General features: G+C 39.5%; 3 protein-coding genes across 3 annotated transcripts; 1 reads left to right on the forward strand and 2 right to left on the reverse strand.

Moving 5' to 3' along the window:
• Positions 1–65: 65 nt before the first annotated feature.
• enc3 (ectodermal-neural cortex 3) lies at positions 66–8240 on the reverse strand. The gene is made up of 3 exons (XM_056242439.1): positions 8060–8240; positions 5213–7011; positions 66–90 (listed from the first exon to the last, which is right to left on the reverse strand). The coding sequence occupies exon 2, from the start codon at positions 7002–7004 to the stop codon at positions 5235–5237; it is 1770 nt and encodes a 589-aa protein (XP_056098414.1). The 5' UTR covers positions 7005–7011; positions 8060–8240; the 3' UTR covers positions 66–90; positions 5213–5234.
• Positions 8241–9696: 1456 nt separating this feature from the next.
• timm13 (translocase of inner mitochondrial membrane 13 homolog (yeast)) lies at positions 9697–11913 on the forward strand. The gene is made up of 3 exons (XM_056242473.1): positions 9697–9887; positions 10755–10823; positions 10915–11913. The coding sequence occupies exons 1-3, from the start codon at positions 9768–9770 to the stop codon at positions 11011–11013; spliced, it is 288 nt and encodes a 95-aa protein (XP_056098448.1). The 5' UTR covers positions 9697–9767; the 3' UTR covers positions 11014–11913.
• An 825-nt stretch (positions 11914–12738) lies between these two features.
• On the reverse strand, positions 12739–19613 carry tmprss9 (transmembrane serine protease 9). Its single transcript, XM_056242471.1, has 15 exons — positions 19426–19613; positions 18448–18623; positions 18225–18352; positions 18063–18130; positions 17782–17957; positions 17665–17706; positions 17463–17576; positions 16708–16873; positions 16348–16622; positions 15408–15550; positions 14938–15325; positions 14216–14384; positions 13852–14117; positions 13241–13377; positions 12739–12929 (listed from the first exon to the last, which is right to left on the reverse strand). The coding sequence occupies exons 2-15, from the start codon at positions 18578–18580 to the stop codon at positions 12768–12770; spliced, it is 2367 nt and encodes a 788-aa protein (XP_056098446.1). The 5' UTR covers positions 18581–18623; positions 19426–19613; the 3' UTR covers positions 12739–12767.
• Positions 19614–19977: the final 364 nt, after the last annotated feature.

Raw genomic sequence — 19977 nt, forward strand, 5'->3', positions numbered from 1 at the left:
AGCTGCTTTGATGCAATCTGTATTGTGAAAAGCGCTATATAAATAAATGTGACTTGACTTGACTTGACATTCCAGAGAACGCTGAAAGATCTGAGGATGGAAAAACAGGGAATGAGTTACACATGTTGAACTTTACATGGTTCACCTACAATCCTTCACATTAGTTTAAAAAACTGAGTGCATGACAAAACTATAGTAAAACTTCATGGTATGTATATAATATCTATGTATGTATACAAACACCTACTAATGAGATCACATTCGGTATGTTAAGCCGCTTTTCATTTCAAAAGAGCTTTAAAACTTGTACTATAAAATTGTTCTTGCCCTGTTAAATGCGTTTCATCCCCTGAAACATTTAGGTAATGAGATCATGAAGTTCACTTGTGCCTAATTTCCACTTTTACAACATGTTTTTCCACCACCTATAAAACAAGCTGTTCCTTAGATGAGTTTTTGATCATTTTACTTTAAGAGTGTATTTTGTCTTTGTGGTTGCATTAGGAACGTGTAAACCGTTTTGACTAAGGCTTAACCAATAGAGCAACATAGCATATAAAATGCAGATATATAATACAATAAAAAATAGTGTAATATAATTAAAAATGGTATTATTATTAATAATATAAAATGTTTTGTGGACATGTTCTGGACATGGTGCATGAGGGTCACAGTTCAGTTGTGGACAGAAAAAAACCCCCCAGTAAATTAAAATACTGTTTGGATGTGAAAAGTCATGCATGGACGTTTCTCCCAATATTGCTGATGCCTGTTTTTCCGTTGTTGAGACGATCAACACTCCAGCAGCAGCATTAAAAATAATACCTGAGAGCTATCACCCTTTCACAAGTACAGCAGCTTTAGAGCCAGTTATATTTAAACATCAGCGTCCCGTATTTCATTCCATTGTGTTATTTCTGGGACATGGCAGACACTTTAATTTAAGACATGAGGAGCGATGCTGCACAAACGCTCGGGCGAAGTGAACAGCGCTTCAGTGTTGCGTAACTAACGCTCGAGCAGCGCTTATCCATCAGCGTCAGTGGTCTCACCCTTCCCAAACCAGCAGCAGAGCAAGTGACCTTTGACCCAGTTTGAAGCCCTTGGAAATTCCATTAAAGCAAGTCTAAAGACCCGAACGCACGCCTGGGATTCAATCAATGTGTTTAATAGATTGTATAGGCTTGTTTTCACAGCCTTAAACTGGAAATCCTTCTTGTTTTTCTTCATTACATCTACTTTATTCTTCCAAACTCTGGACTTCACTTCAAGGTTTTATTAGACATGTCAACTACATGCTAAAAAAACACACCTTTCAGCTTTTAAGGACTTCAGGTCTTTGTATTCAGAATATTATTTATTTATTGCATTAACATTTTTTATTCATTTGTAAAGCACTTATGTGTTTGCAAGTTACTATTTTTACCGAATAAATACTAAAAAAATGTTATTTATTTGGGTGCTAAATAAATGATTTATCACTCAAATGTATTTATTTTTATAAATGGTGAAACAGGATTTTTTTTTATTTTAATTAGTAAGACTAAAATAAAATAAAAATATTGGGTAATATTTATTAATACATTTTGTATTATTTATTATAGTAAAACTTAAAGCAAATAAATAGTAAATAATAATAAATCTGATAAATAAATATTTATCACCCAAATGTATGTTTAAGTATTTATGACCCTTAATGATACTTCAATAATGCCAAGAAATAAAATGTTTTGTTTTGTCATCTACTTAAATGGAAGTTATATTAAACAAATACAAATGTTTTTCATAATTAGGCTAATCAAACTCGAAATAGGCCTAAGTACAAAAATAAATAAACTCGAAATAAATATTAACCACTTTAATTTATGTAGGCTAGACATGTAATGATCACCCCCCAATAAAAATTAAACAATAGGCTACTAATAAATAAATATTAACTGAGTTAGTGGTAGGCTAGTGGTTTTGGCTCCAGCTCTTTCCCGATGGCTTCAGTAGGTAGGCTATCTGTAATGAGGGTCACAGGGCTGAATTAATGACAGCTGTGTAAACTCTGTAAACTACTGTATGAATGGATCTGTGCTCGGATCAATCCCGAGTCAGCGCCTTATTTAGGCCTATTAGGAAACGCCCTTTGCTTTGCATTATAAGCCGCCTCTCAATATTCTGTAATGTTTAGTTATGAGAGCGGAGTGTGAGGTTTAGTTTATAGGCTAAGTTTATAGGCTAAATCGGTGACAGCGGCAGCTTAAAGCTTGCTGGCATTTTCTTTTTCACATTTTATTGTGTTTATGAGTTCTAAATGATCTATAAATGTTCAAGAATACCGGCTCGTTTTAGTCAATGCGCCCCCAGTTTGAAAAACAAAGGCAGTTTGTATGCTAATCGCAGCCTTTTCACCTCATCTCATGTATGAATATTATGCAATTCTGATTAATTACATCGAGCGAGTTCGCGGCTGAATGACCTGTTTGATCTATTTACGGCTGGTAACCAATTTGAGCCCTTTGTATTATTCAATTTCTTTCCGCGGGTCCTGCTTCCACGGACAAAGAAGTGAACATTTTCCATTAACTGTATGCAGATCCAGCCGCGCCGCGGGGCTCGAGAGACGCGGAGACTCCGCGCGCGTGTCGGTAAAATAAGGCTGGCCGCAGCTGCCAAAATAAAGGATCTTTCTGGGTTTAAAAAAAAAAAAAAAAGCTAGCATTAATAAAACATTAGTATTGACCGTGACGGTCACTCTGGTCCGCCTCCGTGAATAATAAAACAGTCAGGAACTGACCCTTGACCTAGATCAGGTGTGTCATACAACAAACAGAGACTCATATGGTGTGTATTGGATACGTGCCAGTTACTACAGCCTGCTCTGCAAGACCAAAGAATGAGAGGATCTTGATAACTTCCTCCATGGTGCTCATGTTACAGTTCAGATTACTAGTCTTGCCAACTAGGCAACATTAAAGTTGCCTGAAGACTGGAAATATAATTCATCTGTAACCAGCTACATTCTATCTCACTATTCTCTGAGTAGGCCCACTGCATGGTATACACTCTAGCCTATACAACTTCTTTTAATAGTAGTAAGTGAAACGGTAGGCATTATGGAACAATTAACGTTTTAAACTGTAGCATGCAAATAACCTCATCACAAAGGGCCTACTTTATTAGTAACAAAAATGGTTATTTTGCATTCAAATTTGTGTAAAGGTCTTATTTTGGTACTAAGACAAGACTCAAAAAGAGATTAAATATCTGAAATTTCATCCAGATCATTGCCAGTACTGGAAAAGGAAGTATAATCAAGCGCAGTATAGTATTCAGCACTGTAAGCCTACAGCTGTGGTTCATATATAAATATTGTATAAATAAAAGTCTGCATACTGTGCACAGTAGGCATACTGTATTAGAAAAGTATACTAGCATGCTATTTCAAACATATCCCGAGTTAAACCACAATCTAAGCAGAGTTTTGTGGAAGGTATTCCTATTAGCCTTACGTTGACATAGGCAAACTTGTCAAATCATTTCATGGGGTTGTTCAAGTAATTAAACACAATGCATGTAAGGATTAGGTTGGGTTAGAAAAAGCATACTAAGTATGTTGGGTGAACTGCGTTCCAAAGTATTCTGTACCAACTCAAAGTCAAACAGTGACTCACTGTGATGATATGCAATGACAATAGGAAAGAAACTCATCTGCGTGACTGGCTGGTGAGAAATTATCTGAGAGTCTACACCTTTAGTGCAATGTATCTTCGATGTAGGCTACTCTAATGCATATTGGTTTGTGGCAAATATGAAAGAAGATCTTCTGTATTTGTTTTCCTCGCCCCTGTGACAAGATGACGACTTCTAAAGCAATGTGTATTTTTAGTTTTAAGCTGCTGGCTGCCAAATGGTGCAAAATATAGCTGCACCCTATACTACTAATACTCTAAATGTTCCGATCCAATCTGACTTGTAATGCTGCCCGAATCATGCACTGTTCCTTCGTTGGCCAGAGGAGAACTGGCCCCCCGACTGAGTCTGGTTTCTCCCAAGGTTTTTTTCTCCATTCTGTCACCTGATGGAGTTTTGGTTCCTTGCCACTGTTGCCTTGGCTTTTGGCTTGCTTAGTTGGGGACATTTAATATTCAATAATATTATTGATCTGCCTTACTTAAGGTGGACGTTGACGCAATTTCTTTTAGAAACGAACTTTGTTATATTGTTTTCATGTTATCACTGTGAAGCGCTTTGATACAATCTGTATTGTAAAAAGCGCTATATAAATAAAGGTGACTTGACTTGACCCTATTCCACATGCCTCACTCCAGCATTTCTGACAAGGCTATTCTGTGCAAAATTCAAAGGCGAATTAGTGATATTCAAAAGAGCTGGAACTGCAACGTTTGCACTCAAAGAAGGATAAAAGAGACTTGTCAGCTGCAGCCGTGCAGATCTGAGGCCTTGCAGACTCTCTTCTGCCCGTCTCCACCCAAACCATCTGTTTATTATTGAGGAAGGGCAAACAGCAGTTCCTCTAGGCGTCCTTCCATTAAGTGAGCGCTGAGCTCAACAAGCTGCGAGTGCTAAACAAGACGATGTGTTTTAGAAGTTGAACTAGAGCGAGTTTTTAGCACTACAAAAATTCTTGCTATTTTACAACAGATAAAGAGCAGGGTCACTTGACAAGTTGAAAGGCTCCTGTCTCCATCCTTGAATGTTCCTGCCAAACATTACGCACCAATCTCAAATAAACACGCCTTCTCTAAACATCGATGATCTGTGGGAAACCATTATTTGAGTTTGTTATCTGTCTGGCTACTGTGTACACTTGTGAGAACAATAAGCCCTGACATTTATATAAAAGAAAAGACAGAAGATTTGTAAACAATCCAGGGAAGCAAGACCATACACTTTTTCAGTGGAGCAATGTGCAAAAAAATGGTACAGGCCTCGCCATTGGCAGAACTGCAAGAATGAACCTGATCCTGTTCTTGCTGGAAGCATTTGGGAAAGCTTGTACGCCCCAGAGAGACGTGTTTTACTCAGTAATTTGTGCTGCCACATTCCTTAAAACTATTAAGAAACAATTTCATCTTTATTTGACATCCAACTGCACTAATTACGGTTAGACATTTCTCATCGACAAACAAAATTACTGCATCTGAGAGGGCAGATGTATACAAAGCAAATGTCAGTTGGTCCAGGACAGTGACATTGGACTCACCAAATAAGAGTAGTATTTTTCTTCAAGATGGGAGGTACTTCCAGGTGCTGACAAAAGCTGTTGGGATAAGCGAATACGGTATGCTTGTTATGCTATCCCATGAGTCCGTTGAGGGGTCATAGCAGTCCAAGGTTTTACACCTCTGTGCTCCAAAGTATCCCCCGACCACATACAGGCGATTCCCCGACGCCACTGCATGACAGCTGATTCTCCTTGAAGTCACGTCACCAAACTTGGTCCACTGGAACGTCTCGCTATTGAAGCGGTACGCGGAGCTCGCCGAGAACTCAGTATCTCCACCAATGACCACAACATGGTTCCCAACAACTGCTGCCGCTGTGTAACGCCAAAGCTGAGGACAAGTGGCCGGGACAGTCCACCTGTTCTCACAGGGGTCGAAGCACTGAACCTTAGGATACTTGTCCCTGTTGACACTAGTCCCTCCGAAAGCAAAGAGTTTGTTTTTGGCCCCTACGACAGCAGCATTGCTCACACCCTCTCGAAGAGGAGCTACCAGTGTCCACTTGTTGGATTGGGGGTTGTACTGCTCCACTTGTTTCAGGGACACAGACGGGGATGCAGGGAACGACCCTGCAAGGGATGTGTGTCCACCTACTACATACAGGATGTGGTCAAGTTCTGCTGAACCATGTCCAAATCTAGCGACGAGCATCGGTGCAGCTTTGGACCATTCGTCGTGCAATGTATCATAGACCCAAACGTCTTTTGAAGACCCGTTTTCAGACCCTCGACCACCCGTGACATATACTTTACAACCGATTGCGCAAGCACTACACTCTTTGCGAGGGCTAGGAATGTCCGTTTTGGGGTTGATCTCTTTCGCCTTGTGATCAATCATGTATACTTTGTCGCACATGAACGTTTGGCCTCCTAGAAGCAGGAGGGCTTGGCTGACCTTACGGGGTTGGGCGCAGAAACCTGTGACAACTCCGTCGTTCTGCAGGATCTTCATTTTGCAACGGACAGCGTCTTCTACAATCTCACGGCCCACCTTGTGTCCCATGACGAGCTCCTCGGACGCGACATTCTTTAGCAGGTAGGACTCCGGCAGTAGAGCGAGGCGAACACAGCGCAGAAGGTCGGGAAGATCCAGATGTCTACTCCCAATGTCTGCTCTAACCCAATCAATAACAGCCTCGTACACAATGCTTTCATCCTCAACCTCCAACTCCTCGCTAAAAACAAGCTCCTGAACTTTCTCTTTGGGCAGGTTTAAGAAGTCCTCAGTGTGGTAGAGATTAGCGAAATTTGCCAGGCACATCCGCCAAGAAAGTTCATACAACCTCTGGCACTGATGAGCATCGGACAGAAGCATCATCCCAAGACAGTTGGACGGATGCAGGTTCTTCTCCAGGAATTCTGCAGAGGCATCGCGGATGTCATGGAACTGGAGCATGTCGCCAGCCTCCAGCAAAGACTCTGCGTTTTCCTCGTTGATGATCACACGGGCGGAGTAGGCATAGTCAAGCAGGAGCTCCAGAACCTCCGGGTGCAAAGAGTCGTGGAAGTTGACCTCGGCGTCTCGGCTCTCCTTCAGGCCACCGCTAAACATGGCCTCAAAATAGCGGCTACACGATGCCAGAACCACCCGGTGGCATGGGAATGCTCGATGTCCAGCACGCAGGACTACATCCGTGAAGACATGTCGCTTGCGGAGGAGATTGAGGTGGGTAAGCAGGCTGTCTGGATGTGACGTTTTGTGGAACAGATGGATGTTCATGGACCCAGAGCTTGACCTTGACTTTCGGTTCTCGTGATTACTGACAGACATCTTCGAACTGGATAAAAGAAAGAAAAAAAACAAGAAAAAAAAACAATTAAAACCATTTCCTTTCAGATTTCCATTATCATCTCAAATCATCCATGGACATTCATTTGATATTACTCGGAAGGCCTATTGTTCAGCAGTGTTTAAAAATCCTTAACATATAATTAGATGGTGGATACATCATAGTTAGGGCAATTACACTTGGAACCAACCATATCCTTGGACGGCAGTAAACCCATAATCGTTTGTTAAACAGCATTTCGTTTACCTTGAGATTGTTCAGTACAAGGGTTAATGATTTATGGGAAATGAATCATCGCCTTCCTCTTTGATTCTTTGATCTCTGATAAAGTTACTGCTCTTAGCTATAATTTCATAATTTCAGTTATGCATAAAACAAAGTAAATTGCATAGGAGTATGAAACTTAATTGTCTAACAATAGTACAACAGTGAACTAAAATGACTACAACACCACTGTTAAATAAATCATATTTCCATGTGTTTGTTGTATTTAAAATACTGATCACATAATAAGGCCAGCAACCAAATCTTTAAAAAGCCTTTAAATAGACACCAAAATGTTATTTTTCCAAGATAGATCAACCAAGATACCAATGACTTTGTTTACTATGCTAGTCATAAAATAGCATATTCATTTTTTTGTTACTAGAAATATTGTCATGAGAAAATATGAATATATGAAAATTCCCTATGAATGTACCATGGTTTTACAGTAACGATAACTGCAGTGACTATGGTCAACTATGGCAACACGTGCATTTTTTTGCCCTTTAAATAACTTTAATACAAATATATTCTATATAGTTTTCTTTTAGGTAAAAAACAAAAACAAAAAAAACTTTACATGAAGAAATGGACATGACGTTTGCAGTAGCCTATTTCGCAACGCATTTAAATATTTAATGTTAAAGTGACAGGTTTTCAACAGACAAATCTACTGAGCGGTCCAATACAATCCATGTATAGGCTACTACACGCTTGAATATTGTAACATTGTGTCGTATAACCAAGTATGAAAAAAGTAGCATGAATTTACCTTATTCGTCGCGTGGACTTAAACAGTATGCATTCGACTTATCCGCGTGTTACTTTAAGACGTCTTGAACGATTTCAGTAGTAACATTTCTCTTGATGGGATCAGTCTGAAGTCTGTGAGATCCGCCTGTTACACGCTGGGGAACATTACTACTGTGACTCGAGAATCAGTGAGTGAGTGTAGTGTGGATCTCAGTCTCAGTCGCTCCTCCTCTTCCCGCATGTTAAATGTCCAATCCTGGCGGAGGAGGTGATCTTAGGACATGTTTTATTTCTAGTAATGAGAAGTGTTTTGGATAATTAGTGAGCATTTGGTGTGTATGAATGTGATGCATTGGTATTGAGACACATATTTTTCATGTTTGAGACTGTGAATGATAGGAATACTGTGTAAGCCTCCACAGATAGCAACAATACTATCTCTGTCATATTGCAGTTATGCATAAACTATTTACAGTCACTCTTCAGTTTAAGGAAAGAAATACGCCGCTCTTCAATTACGTATGTGAACGTGCCTTTTTTAACAATAGCCTTTTTGGGGGGGAGGGGGCAAAAATAATGAGATTTTAAATACAGTACAACTACAAGGTAGGCTAAAATTATTACAATAGTAATAATGTTTTCTTAAAAAAAAGTTTTTAAAAAAATCAGTAGGCCTACGTCGGTGTTTGTTGGCTTTACCATTTATACCATTGCTGTAGCATGATACCTCCAGATTCATGTTTATTGAGCCTCTTTCATTAAGGTATTTAGTATCAATCCACAATGTTTCCAACACAGTTATGCCAACAGGAAGCGCATGATGTTTTTCTTTGCATGTTTAATTTGTCCAGAACGGTTGTTGTACAAACTTCACCAGTGTATTACTGTGAGTGAAGACTTACTGTAGCCTACTGTGTGACTGTTAATTACTGTCAGACCCCCTGCCAACACTCATTCATCTTCACTCAGCCAAACTTGTTCATATCTAATAGAGTTATTAGAGCTTAAACAGCCGTTACTGTGTCAATGCCCTGTTTACACAGTCCTCAACACCAATTATATCTGACTTTCAAAACAAAATCCTTCTGGCTGGTTTGACAGTTTTAACTTGGTATATTATATTATAAAAATAACTCCAATATTACTATATTATAATATATTATAATTTATTAATTGATGTACTGATTGATTTATTGATTTATTTAAAAAACTTAAGAACAAATGATAAACTAATTTCTTTACAGTAATGTCTGGTGGGATGTAGCGGCACCTACTGGACAGAACTCATGTTGCAATAAAGCTGAACCCATATAAAACACAAATCGTTATTTTAAAAAAGGAGATTTATAGCAGACGCAGAAATTGCAAACTTACAAAAAAAAACATTTGTACCATATTAATGTACCGGTAATTTTGTTGGCCTTTTAAAACGGCAAAATGTTGTGTTAAATCAAAAGCGATAAATCCTTATAAAATCTGAGTTTATGCTAATGACAGGCAACATCATGATAGGCTAATGTTGTTTTTCTTGATGTTGTTTAAAAATCATCACGTTATGATCGTATGTGTTTTTGCTGTCATTAAAAACTACATTTCCCAGAAGACAACAGTCAGGATGTTTTCGCCAGCGCTTCCGGTTCATCTCAAGGGCAAAATTATCACATGTAGAGAAGCGACACAGACTTTAATCCGGTGTGTCACTGTTATTAGATCTATAATTGTGTAAAATGGACAGTTTTGGTTCTGATTTCTCTTCGGGCTCATCTTCTGGTAAAATGGACACTGGCACTATAATGGAGCAGGTCAAAGTTCAGATTGCCGTTGCGAACGCTCAAGAGCTGCTGCAGGTTAGTGACTTTAACTCTTAAGATGTTAAATGCTGCTTTAAATTATCCCTACATAAATACTCCTACAAATAATTGCATTGTGCTTCCTAAAATGAATAAGTATCTATATAAGAGGCTGGTGTTGGATAGGATTTGTCATTACAACATGCTGAATAAATGGATTACTCTTATATCACTTTACCATGGTAGGCTATACCTTGGTGTATCATGTAAATGTCATGGTGGTGATCATTAAGCACAGTTTTATAGCAAAGCACATTAATATTATATGTTATCATCACCATATACACTTACCAAAAAGTATACTTTGTAGTAGTATTACCTTGGTATTTTAAACATGTACCATACTCAACAGTCTTTTTTTCCTTTTTCTTTTGAAAGGCTTTGTCTATGTACAATCTCTGTAAAACTGTATTTTTGAGTATGTACCGTGTTACTACCATGATAATCTTTGAAGTACCATGAAATACCATGGTATATGAGCATGGTACCCTTTCAGAAAGGACAGTGATACATGGTATGCCAAAGGATTTCCAACATTACCATCCGTGCCATTACTGTACTATACAGTAAAAATGTATATTGTTTTTTTCCAAAGTTGTAAATAAGAAGTTTTATATGAAAATACTGTTTCAGTGTTTCTACTTTAAAATGACTTGTTTAATTAATTGTGTTGCTTGCTGTTTCTGTGTAATTATTTGTCACATTTTCTAGCAATTACTTCTTTCTAAGTACTTTTCAGTATATGACACTGCCGCAGTACCTTTTTATAAGGTATCCAGTTACAAAAAGTACCAAAATGTACTATAGTACTAGCATACTAGAATTATTCCATGCATTCCTAATGCCATTTGTCATTCATTGCAGAGAATGACTGATAAATGCTTCAAGAAATGCATTGGCAAACCAGGAAGCACATTGGACAACTCTGAACAGGTATGAGCAGGACATCCTATACCGTTGTCCATGTTTCTTTGAGGAAATAACATCTAGACCCATACTACACAACCCTTTCGTTTTTTTCCAGAAATGCATTGCCATGTGCATGGACCGCTACATGGATGCATGGAACACGGTCTCCCGCGCATATAATTCCAGATTACAGAGGGAAAGGGCACGTATTTGATGTGCATATGGCGGCCGGTACTACCTCGGTATCACCTGAGTCCTCAGGTCGAGATGCCTGGTCTCCAAATGCACGACGAGTGTATAGACTTGGCACGCTTACCACGCAACAACAACTGATGGATACAGAAGGAACCAGGTGGCTGGATTTAGACTCTACATGGACATTTTTCATTACGTTTTGTTTTCAAACCATGTTAAAATGATAATACAAGACATAAAATAGCTGTTTAATAATTTTAAAATTCAAATTAAAGGATTGATATGATAATTGTAGTAGCAGGTCTCATGTTTAAAGTAATGAGCAGAATTGGGATAACAAGAGGATGGGTCATGATTTTGGTATCCAGTTCCTGCTCGCGGGTCTCACTATGTTTAAAAACAATGCTAAAAATCGGACACCTCCCCTTATGCTGTTATCCATTCATCAAGCAGCCAATCAAAATTCAATCTGCCATCTGTCTACCTTTTGTCATTGGGTGGATGTTACTCCATTCCCTGAGGGAACGGCTCACTTTACCACCTCTGTTCCTCAAACCCTAGCTCTTCTCCCAGAGGGGAAGAATTCAGGGGCGTCTTTGTTGCAATAATTGTCACTTCTTCACCAGGATCGGCCGAATAGTGCTTCTAACTTACCTCTGAAGAACAAACTGCAATTGTCGACACTGGAGTCTCATTTGTCTCATTGTCTGTTAAGTACAGTAGTAGGGTTGTTTAGACACTAAACTACAAACCCTTGTAAAAGCAGTTCCCTTTGTGTACAAGCGTGTCAAAGTTCCCAATTTCCTTTGCTTCATTGAGTTTTGTAAAGGCTTGGACAGAGATGCAAACTCCACCAAGACATGTCCAGACAGATGTTGTGCTGTTTTTATGGAATGCAAATAAATACCATCAAGTCAGTACATTTTTATTGATGTTTTTGTTGCAATGATGGAATATCAGGTTAAGAGATGTAGCACCATTTGTACAAATTAGGCCTGGAACATACTAATCAAGTACATGAACTTACATTTTGCTTTCTCAGCATGGCCACAAGCTGCGTAATAGCATGCATTTTCACAAACTCTTATTCTACAGCCTGGTCAAAGACTGTCATGGCGGAGCAACAGTTTGAAATTAACCTTGTTTAATGGCACAGACTTTTGTACTGAAGTTTGGTTCTGTCTTAGTAACACAAGAATACACTTATGTTCAAAGGGACCATGTGCTTGCAAAATATGTGGTTTCAAATTTCCTACATATTCTGATATTATTCCTACATTTTCCATTACAGGAATATAAATTCTGCTGGTGAAATGAGAAGGGGGATCCCTTAATTTCTTGAAATCAGAATTTATCAAGAAAGCTTAAGGCAAGCAAATGTTGCCATATTTTATTATCTTCCATCTGAAGTGAAAACCACTTCTCATTGATCATTATTTGTACATATTTCTAAGCCATATTGGTTATGCTTAGGCCCACACGGGATCTGCAACCTGCTGAATTGGAGCATTTTCCCCTCAAAATCAGGGCAGAATTGCATACAAATCTGCAGATTTCATGGAGACCTTATGGTTTTTTTCCTAAACGCATTTCAAGGGCTAGTGCATCGTACATCAGAATGCAATGTTAATAAATACCGCAAATAAATATTTTGACAGTAGAGTGAACATGTTGGTAAAGTCATCCATTTGAGTTTCATGCATCTTCAGTTGAGAGACACGTCTGCACATCACTTGTGAGCCAGATGGTGGAGTACATTTCTGGATCATATTTTTAAAAAGGGAGGTATATAGATATCCACTCTCTGACAGACGTGACCTGCATGTAAACTCCCGGGAAGCCAATTCGACCACAGCCGTGACCCCAGCTGGTCACCCCGGCCAGGAACCAACGGCCCTGGGGTTCCCGGCACACCAGAGGGCCCCCTGAGTCTCCCTGCAGAAGAAGAGAGGACCACTGCGTTCATTTGTGTTTTTATGGAAGGTATGACATTTAAAGAAGTCTGCTGAAAACTCAAGGATATGGTTGAATTACATTGGGCTGTGTTACGTAATCAGCTTAAGAGGCACGGTGGATGTTTTAAGGGAAAAAAAAGACTTAGAGCATTAAGTATCATCAGGTAAGTGCAGCAGTGCTTCAGAAGAAGTCATTCAGAATTATCCTACTCCTGTGCAACTGCTGATTTTTATTTTTTTTATTTTTTGGACAGTATCATTCAGAAACCCTTAATATTCTCACAAACTTACCAAACATGTGTCCCTGTTCCCCTCCACAGAGCCAGCACACATCATGTTGTCGGTAAGTCCACCACCATAAGCTCGCTGGCAGTCCCACCGATCAAAGATACTAACCTGTGCTTTTTGCAGCAAATTGGTAATCATACCTATGTGGGATAAACAGACCATACATCATAATGGATCCTATTAATCAAATGCAGTCCACAGATATATCCATATCTTTTTGGAATCAAGGTTTAATTCAGATGAAGTCAAGAAGACCTTTTTTTATGTCGTTTTCACACTTGATCCTAATTCGGTTGTCTCTCCATGCCCATGCTGGGAATGGTCAACATTCATAGGCTGATAATTTCCGCAAAATATTCATAATAGCATTTCATTTTCGGATTGCGTTTACATTAATCAGTAAATGTATTACAGTTCATGTGATTCAAATCCCAGACCCCTTCTTAAACAGAGGGAACACATGCTCCTTGGTGGACACTTCAGTATGAAAGACAGCTTTCACATGACTAAGTTCAATCGAACCTGAGTCCACACCAGAACATCTAGTGTGAAAACGATATCAAAAACCATCTGTCTAGGTTTTATCTTGTCACCTTGACCAACCCCAAACTCACCGTCCTCCTTCACAGCGCCCCATCCAATGATGTAGCATTCCACAGTTTTGATGAAGCTATGCCAGGGAGAGGGCAAACACACAGTCTGGATGGTGTAGGACTTGGGGGCGGGGATGGAGAGTTCCACCAATGCCACATCAAAGTCCATGGTGCTGCTATTGAAAGCAGGATGAGAGATGATCCTTTGCGCTGGAATAACCAGAGCACCAACTCCAGACCAAATGACTGATCCAAGACTTACTGTCCAACTAGCAGTATTCAGCTCACTATTGACGAAAAAATAAAATAAAAACACTAAATATTTTTCTGTTAAACTCTTTAAGACTAGAGCATGTTGGGAAGTCGCCAGTCAGTGGTACACTACCCTCTGAAGCAGTGAGCAGCAGTCAGGAGCCATTTGCAGTGGATAAGCGTAGCTCCACAGCGGTGAGTGCGTTGGTACTGCAGACTGCCCACCCATGGCCATTCACCTCTCCGGGCAGAGACGCCACCGATAATCCTCCCTTGTCCCACGGCTGGACGATTCCCACAGTCTACAAAGTAAACAGGTGACCCTTATATTCTTGTTCCTCAGACTAGTTTAATGGACCTAATGAAGACTAGGCTGTAAGTGATGCATGTATGGTCTGTTCAATAAGTTGTACAGTTGTCTAATAGTCAACGCAACATTGAAAATATGCTTTTCTTCCAGTGGACAAAAGAAATGGGATGTGAAAATTGGCGACAGTGCAAACTATTGAACGGACCCGTACATTTACCATTCACGGCTACCCTTGTTTCTTTTGTGTAAAGTTAAATATGGAACCCACCCCGACTAAGGTCTACACTAGCTAGTTAACCACACTTCATTAATGTGGGTGCAAACCAAAGGGATTGTTGTTAAGCAGGGGTGTCCAATCCTAGAACCAACCCTGGATGTGATTCCTGCTCCAACACACCTCTTTGTTATGCGTTTTTGAAAATATTAACTCTCTGGTTGCTGTGTTTTTGATTAGATTTGGAGCCAAATTGTCCGGGAAGGTAGACCTCCAGGAACAGGATTGGGCACCCCTGTTGTAGAGATCGAGATTATTAGAGATTATTTACCACAGTTTTTCTCATCAACCTCATTGGGGCAGTCAACGACTCTGTCGCATTCTGGGTTTATCTTGCTGATGCACTTGTCTCCGCCACAGTTATAATTACCACTGCAGTTCCCAGAAGCAGGATTATATTCATTACTGGCGAGCTCAGAGGATGTGTTCATAGCTTTAACAAGGTGAACTGCAGTGGTTGTGACACTAGGGTCAGTGGGAGCGACTTGGACTGTTGGTGCGATTTTGGTGTAGCCCAGAATCCAGTTGCGGAGTTTGGTGACGCGGGAATAGACCCCAGGCTTGTTGATCTGTGCACATCCCACTCCCCAGCTCACCACGCCCGCTAGGAAAAAGCGTCCAGGGGCCACCTCACATACCAGAGGGCCCCCAGAATCTCCCTGAAGGCCGAAAAACACATTTAAAACATTCAATTGTGAAAACACTTTTTAGGGCATCAGGCAGTAATGCTATAACCCTTACCTGACAAGAGTCCACCTTTCCTTGAAGAAAACCAGCACACATCATATTTTGAGTGAGTGCACCTCTGTATACAGATGTCTTGTTGCAGACTTTCGAGTCAATGATCTTCACGATTGCCTTCTGTAATGTAGAAGGCACCTCACCTGCTCGGTAAAAGAGGTGTAGTCGTAAAAGGGGTTGTCTCGAGTAGTCAGACTTTTGGCAAAAAGGCTGGTCTTCATGGAAGCTTATTATGATCGAGAACCACCAACATAAGCAGGAAAAGAGCACCTGATTGACATTTAAAGTGACCAACCACAGTTTGTTTGGAGTTCAGGGATGAGGTAGTCTCAGCTTCATACATCAAGCCTACGGACCACTGACTGAATGTCTGATGCATGTGGCACACTTAACTGGAAACACTTCAGGATTTTCAAAATCATAATCTGATTGGTTTAATTCTACAGGATGTCCAGGAGACGTGTGTGTCGCGTTCTTTAACGGTCCGCCTAGAAACAAAGATGCCGTGAGGCCAAACCCCCTTATGGAAGAAGAACGCAGTCATGTTTACAACCGGTACAATGAGCGCTTATCAGGATCAACTAAACACTGGATTTTCAAAAGTACGTGAAATTCGCGGCTCCAGTGTTACAGTAAACTTGCACAACGTTCTTGAATTAATAATTTATTAGATGCACGCTGGTCTGTTATTGTAGGGACATTGACTTTACATTTTCAAGCCCCTAAACATGACAGGGAACAAAACAAACTGTGATTGGTTGCGCTACATGTCAGTCAAACATCCTCTTGGGCGGTTCTTGTCCAATGAAAGCTGCTATAGAGTCCAGACCTTCTGCTGTCAGTCTGAAGGTCTGGCTACATGAGACTAGGGGTAAGTTAAACTCATCAAACTCAAGCTAAAGTATATTCTGATGCTTTACACAACATCAAACATACTCACTGGTGTACTGATAAAGAGCTCCCCAACCAGAGACGATGCAGTTCTGCCCAGGACTGAAAATGTGAGAGGATGATGGGATACAGACTGGCTGAACATAATGACTAAACGTCAAGGGCGTTTCCAACTCCAGTACGGTCACATCACTGTCAGTGGTCATGGGATCATAGACCGGAGAGACAACCAGGGACTTGATGTTTACTATGGTGGCTTCTCCCTCCACCCCACTGACTAGACTGGCTCCCACTAGAGCCGTCCAATCTTTTGGGTTGTTTTCTCTTTGGTATATAAGGAAGACATTTTTAGATATACATTGGTGCCTAATGAGAAACTGATGAAGATCTTACAGAAATGCTTCCTCACGTTTCAAAACAATGAGCGGCACTGACAAGCCAGAGATTGTTGACGATGGAGGCACCACATGTATGACGGCCGCGTAGTCTGAGACTGACCTGCCAGGGTAGCTCCCCGTGACGGGCGTTTTCACCACCCACAACACGGTTAGCCATGGCGGGACGTGTTCCACAGGCTATAAGAGAAACAATGGTTAACAATCAAAGAACATAAATTAAGCCTGGTTTTTCTGAAGAAAATATGACTGCACAGCTTGCCACCACAATGCTAGGGTTCTGTGATTATTTTAGTGCTGTTACCATGTTTCTATTCATTTGCAAGGGTATTCAAGGTACTTGCAAGGTGGTTTCTAAGTTGTTCTGGCTGGTTTATTGCTGGCTGCTGATATAGCTGGCTGCTTGTCCCTAGATATAGCTTGTGTACTTCTTTAATAAAAGTCTATTGATTTTCTTGCTAGTATTGTTGTCCGTCAGGCAATAGTCCTAAGAGGTATCATTCATGTCTGTAGGAATATTATGCAAACTTAATGCAAAGTTATTTAAATCACAAACCCTAAGTAATTGTGATGTTTGTCTTAACAAGCACAACTAAAAATACATGTTCCTCTCTTAAAACCTTTAAACTATTTTTATACTAATATGTCAAATGTAATCAGTTATCTTTTACCTCAGGCCAAAATTAGTTCTTAAACTTACAAAAAGGAAACTAACAGCTAAATATAGCGTTAGCATAATAACTCATGATAGCAAGATGGTGGCACTTACAGCAAAAGGCTTCATCTGAACCATCAACACAATCGGTTATAAAGTCGCATTCTGGATTTGGCTTTGTGATGCATTCGCCACTGTCACAAGTGAACGTGTTCTCGGGACATTTACCTGGAGTAAAAGACAAAGACATCTGAGCACCCTGAGTTTTCAATGAACAATGAATATATGATCAACAATATTATCACATTCTGCTTACTTATGTCATTGCCAATCTCATAGAATGACTTTCCACTTGCCCCTGAAAAAAGAAAACAAAAAATGGTCAAAATGACACTATTATTGACTTAAATTTTTTAATAGGAATTCGGCGTACCAAGAAGGATGATGCTACTGATCTCTCCGTATTCTGGGACAATGATAGGTTTCCCGTTCAACATGGCCTTAAATCCAGTGCGAAGGAGGTCTTGAACGAAGTTCTCCGTGTACCCCTGGACTTGAGAAACCCGGAAGACCAAACGAAGAGTGGTCATCACATTTGAGTTGATATTCCTGAAAGATATCACAGACTCTTAATCAAATACCAAAATATATACAGACATAATTCCCCACGTTGTTTTATAGAGTTAAAACATGGCATGTAGGCAGTGTACCTACCCATACGCAACTATCTGACAGTCAGTAAAATGATTTGCCACTGCAGAGGCTCTAAAGATATTCTTGATCTGTAAAATAGAGAAGACAGCAGTGGACATCTGTTTCTTAAAACCAATTTTACATCTGCAATGTGAAGATTTCCGTGCAAGTTATTGGTCATACTTTTGTTTTCAGAGTCGAGGTCAGAACTACAGAGAATCCTGATGTTTTATCTAGCAGGTCTGAATCATAACTGAGTCCTTGCAATTCCACTGTCTCCATGAAATAATGTTCCTCTTGTATTAAGTAGGCTAAACAGGAAAAACAAGGTTGGTATAAGTGTCCAACAATATCATAATATTTTGATTCTGTGGACAAATTACTCAGATGGAGATAATTCATTAACCTGTCATAAAACCCACAGCAGCCCCAATGATGAGAAGAATCAGTATTGCGGCTAATGTTATACATTTGGAAGCAGAAAGGTAAGCTGGCCGTGAATCACCCTCGGGCCACTTATTCAAGTCTTTCTTCTCCATTTCAGTCTATACAAAGACCTGCAACACAACCTGGACATTCAAACTGTAAAACACAAGAACACATGGAGGTAAGAAATACAGACAGATGACCAGGTAAAAACAGGATTGGATTTTTATGATATCAAAAGTATTAGCATCTCCCTTGGGTACCGAGAGTGAAAATCATCTCGTGGGATGACAAAGTATTATTTCATCGGCCATAGAATGAGACAATACTAGGAGTGGTTCAGAGAAGCCAAAACAAACCTCTGTCGATTCTTAGATGTTATATTGCAGAAATATGAAGCCTGGGGTTCCAGAGAGTATGGATAAAGTTACTTTTCACTTCAGGCTTGTAAATGCAACAACAACTCTCTGATTAAATATATGCACATAAAAAAATATAAACAAACAATTCAAAGTACAAAACTATTATTTACAGGCTTGCCAACAACAATGCAAAGGTATCACATAAAATGGCAGTTTTGGGCATACAGTTTGGCACAACAAAACAATATATTCCTATTAAAACTCACATATAATTAATAAATGTTATGTCAGTTTACAACAACGCATTACAAACAAGAATACTAGTAGAAACAGTGGTAGTATACTGACTATATGCCAATTAAAACATACATTGCTAAATAATAATGGTTTATGCATGCACAAATCCAATGCAACATATCAAATATAAAATGGCTTTAATACTGTTAAATAAAGAAAGAAAATATTATTTTCGTTTTAAACAATCAAAATTAAATTCAAACTGTTCAAATACTTTTCTGAAGAGCATTAAAACTGTGGGTATAAATAACTTCTGGCACAATTCTAGAAGGAATAGAATAGAATATATGGTTACTCACCGTTTCAGACAGCATTTGGTCACCGAGGCATCTGATCTTTACATTGATGTCCGAATAAACCGCACGACAAGTTTTGAGACTATAGAATGCAGCGTTGTTATGCGCTTGGGGTTTACATGTGGGCGTGGCTTTACACAGGTGAGGGCGGGGGAGATCTTTGATTGGCCGGTGCTACAATATATATATAATACTTTTTTTTTTTAAATCCTCTATTATCTCTCACAATACCATTTTAAGACAGTTAAGTGATTTAAAGAATCTGTTGTTCCTGGGAGGGGTTAAAAAAAAACTTAATCCAAAACAAAACCAAAAGCTTAAACTGCAAATAGTTTCAAATTTCTTAAAAGCCTACCCAGCGACAAATGCTGCAAATGAGCTATTATCTAAAAGCGTATATGTATATAGAGAGAGCAAGTGCTGTGCAGTAATGTTATTCTGTATTTTCCCTGTCCAATAAAAAAAAAACTTGTTTCTTCTTTTTGTATTTTATTATGTATCTATATATTTTCCCATATATGTATTTTTGTAGCTTCTCATTTTTTACATTTATAT

Source organism: Rhinichthys klamathensis, unplaced genomic scaffold (genome assembly GCF_029890125.1).
Source record: "Rhinichthys klamathensis goyatoka isolate OS25496 unplaced genomic scaffold, OSU_Roscu_1.1 h1tg000727l_1, whole genome shotgun sequence".
In the NCBI taxonomy this organism is placed as follows: Eukaryota; Metazoa; Chordata; class Actinopteri; order Cypriniformes; family Leuciscidae; genus Rhinichthys; species Rhinichthys klamathensis.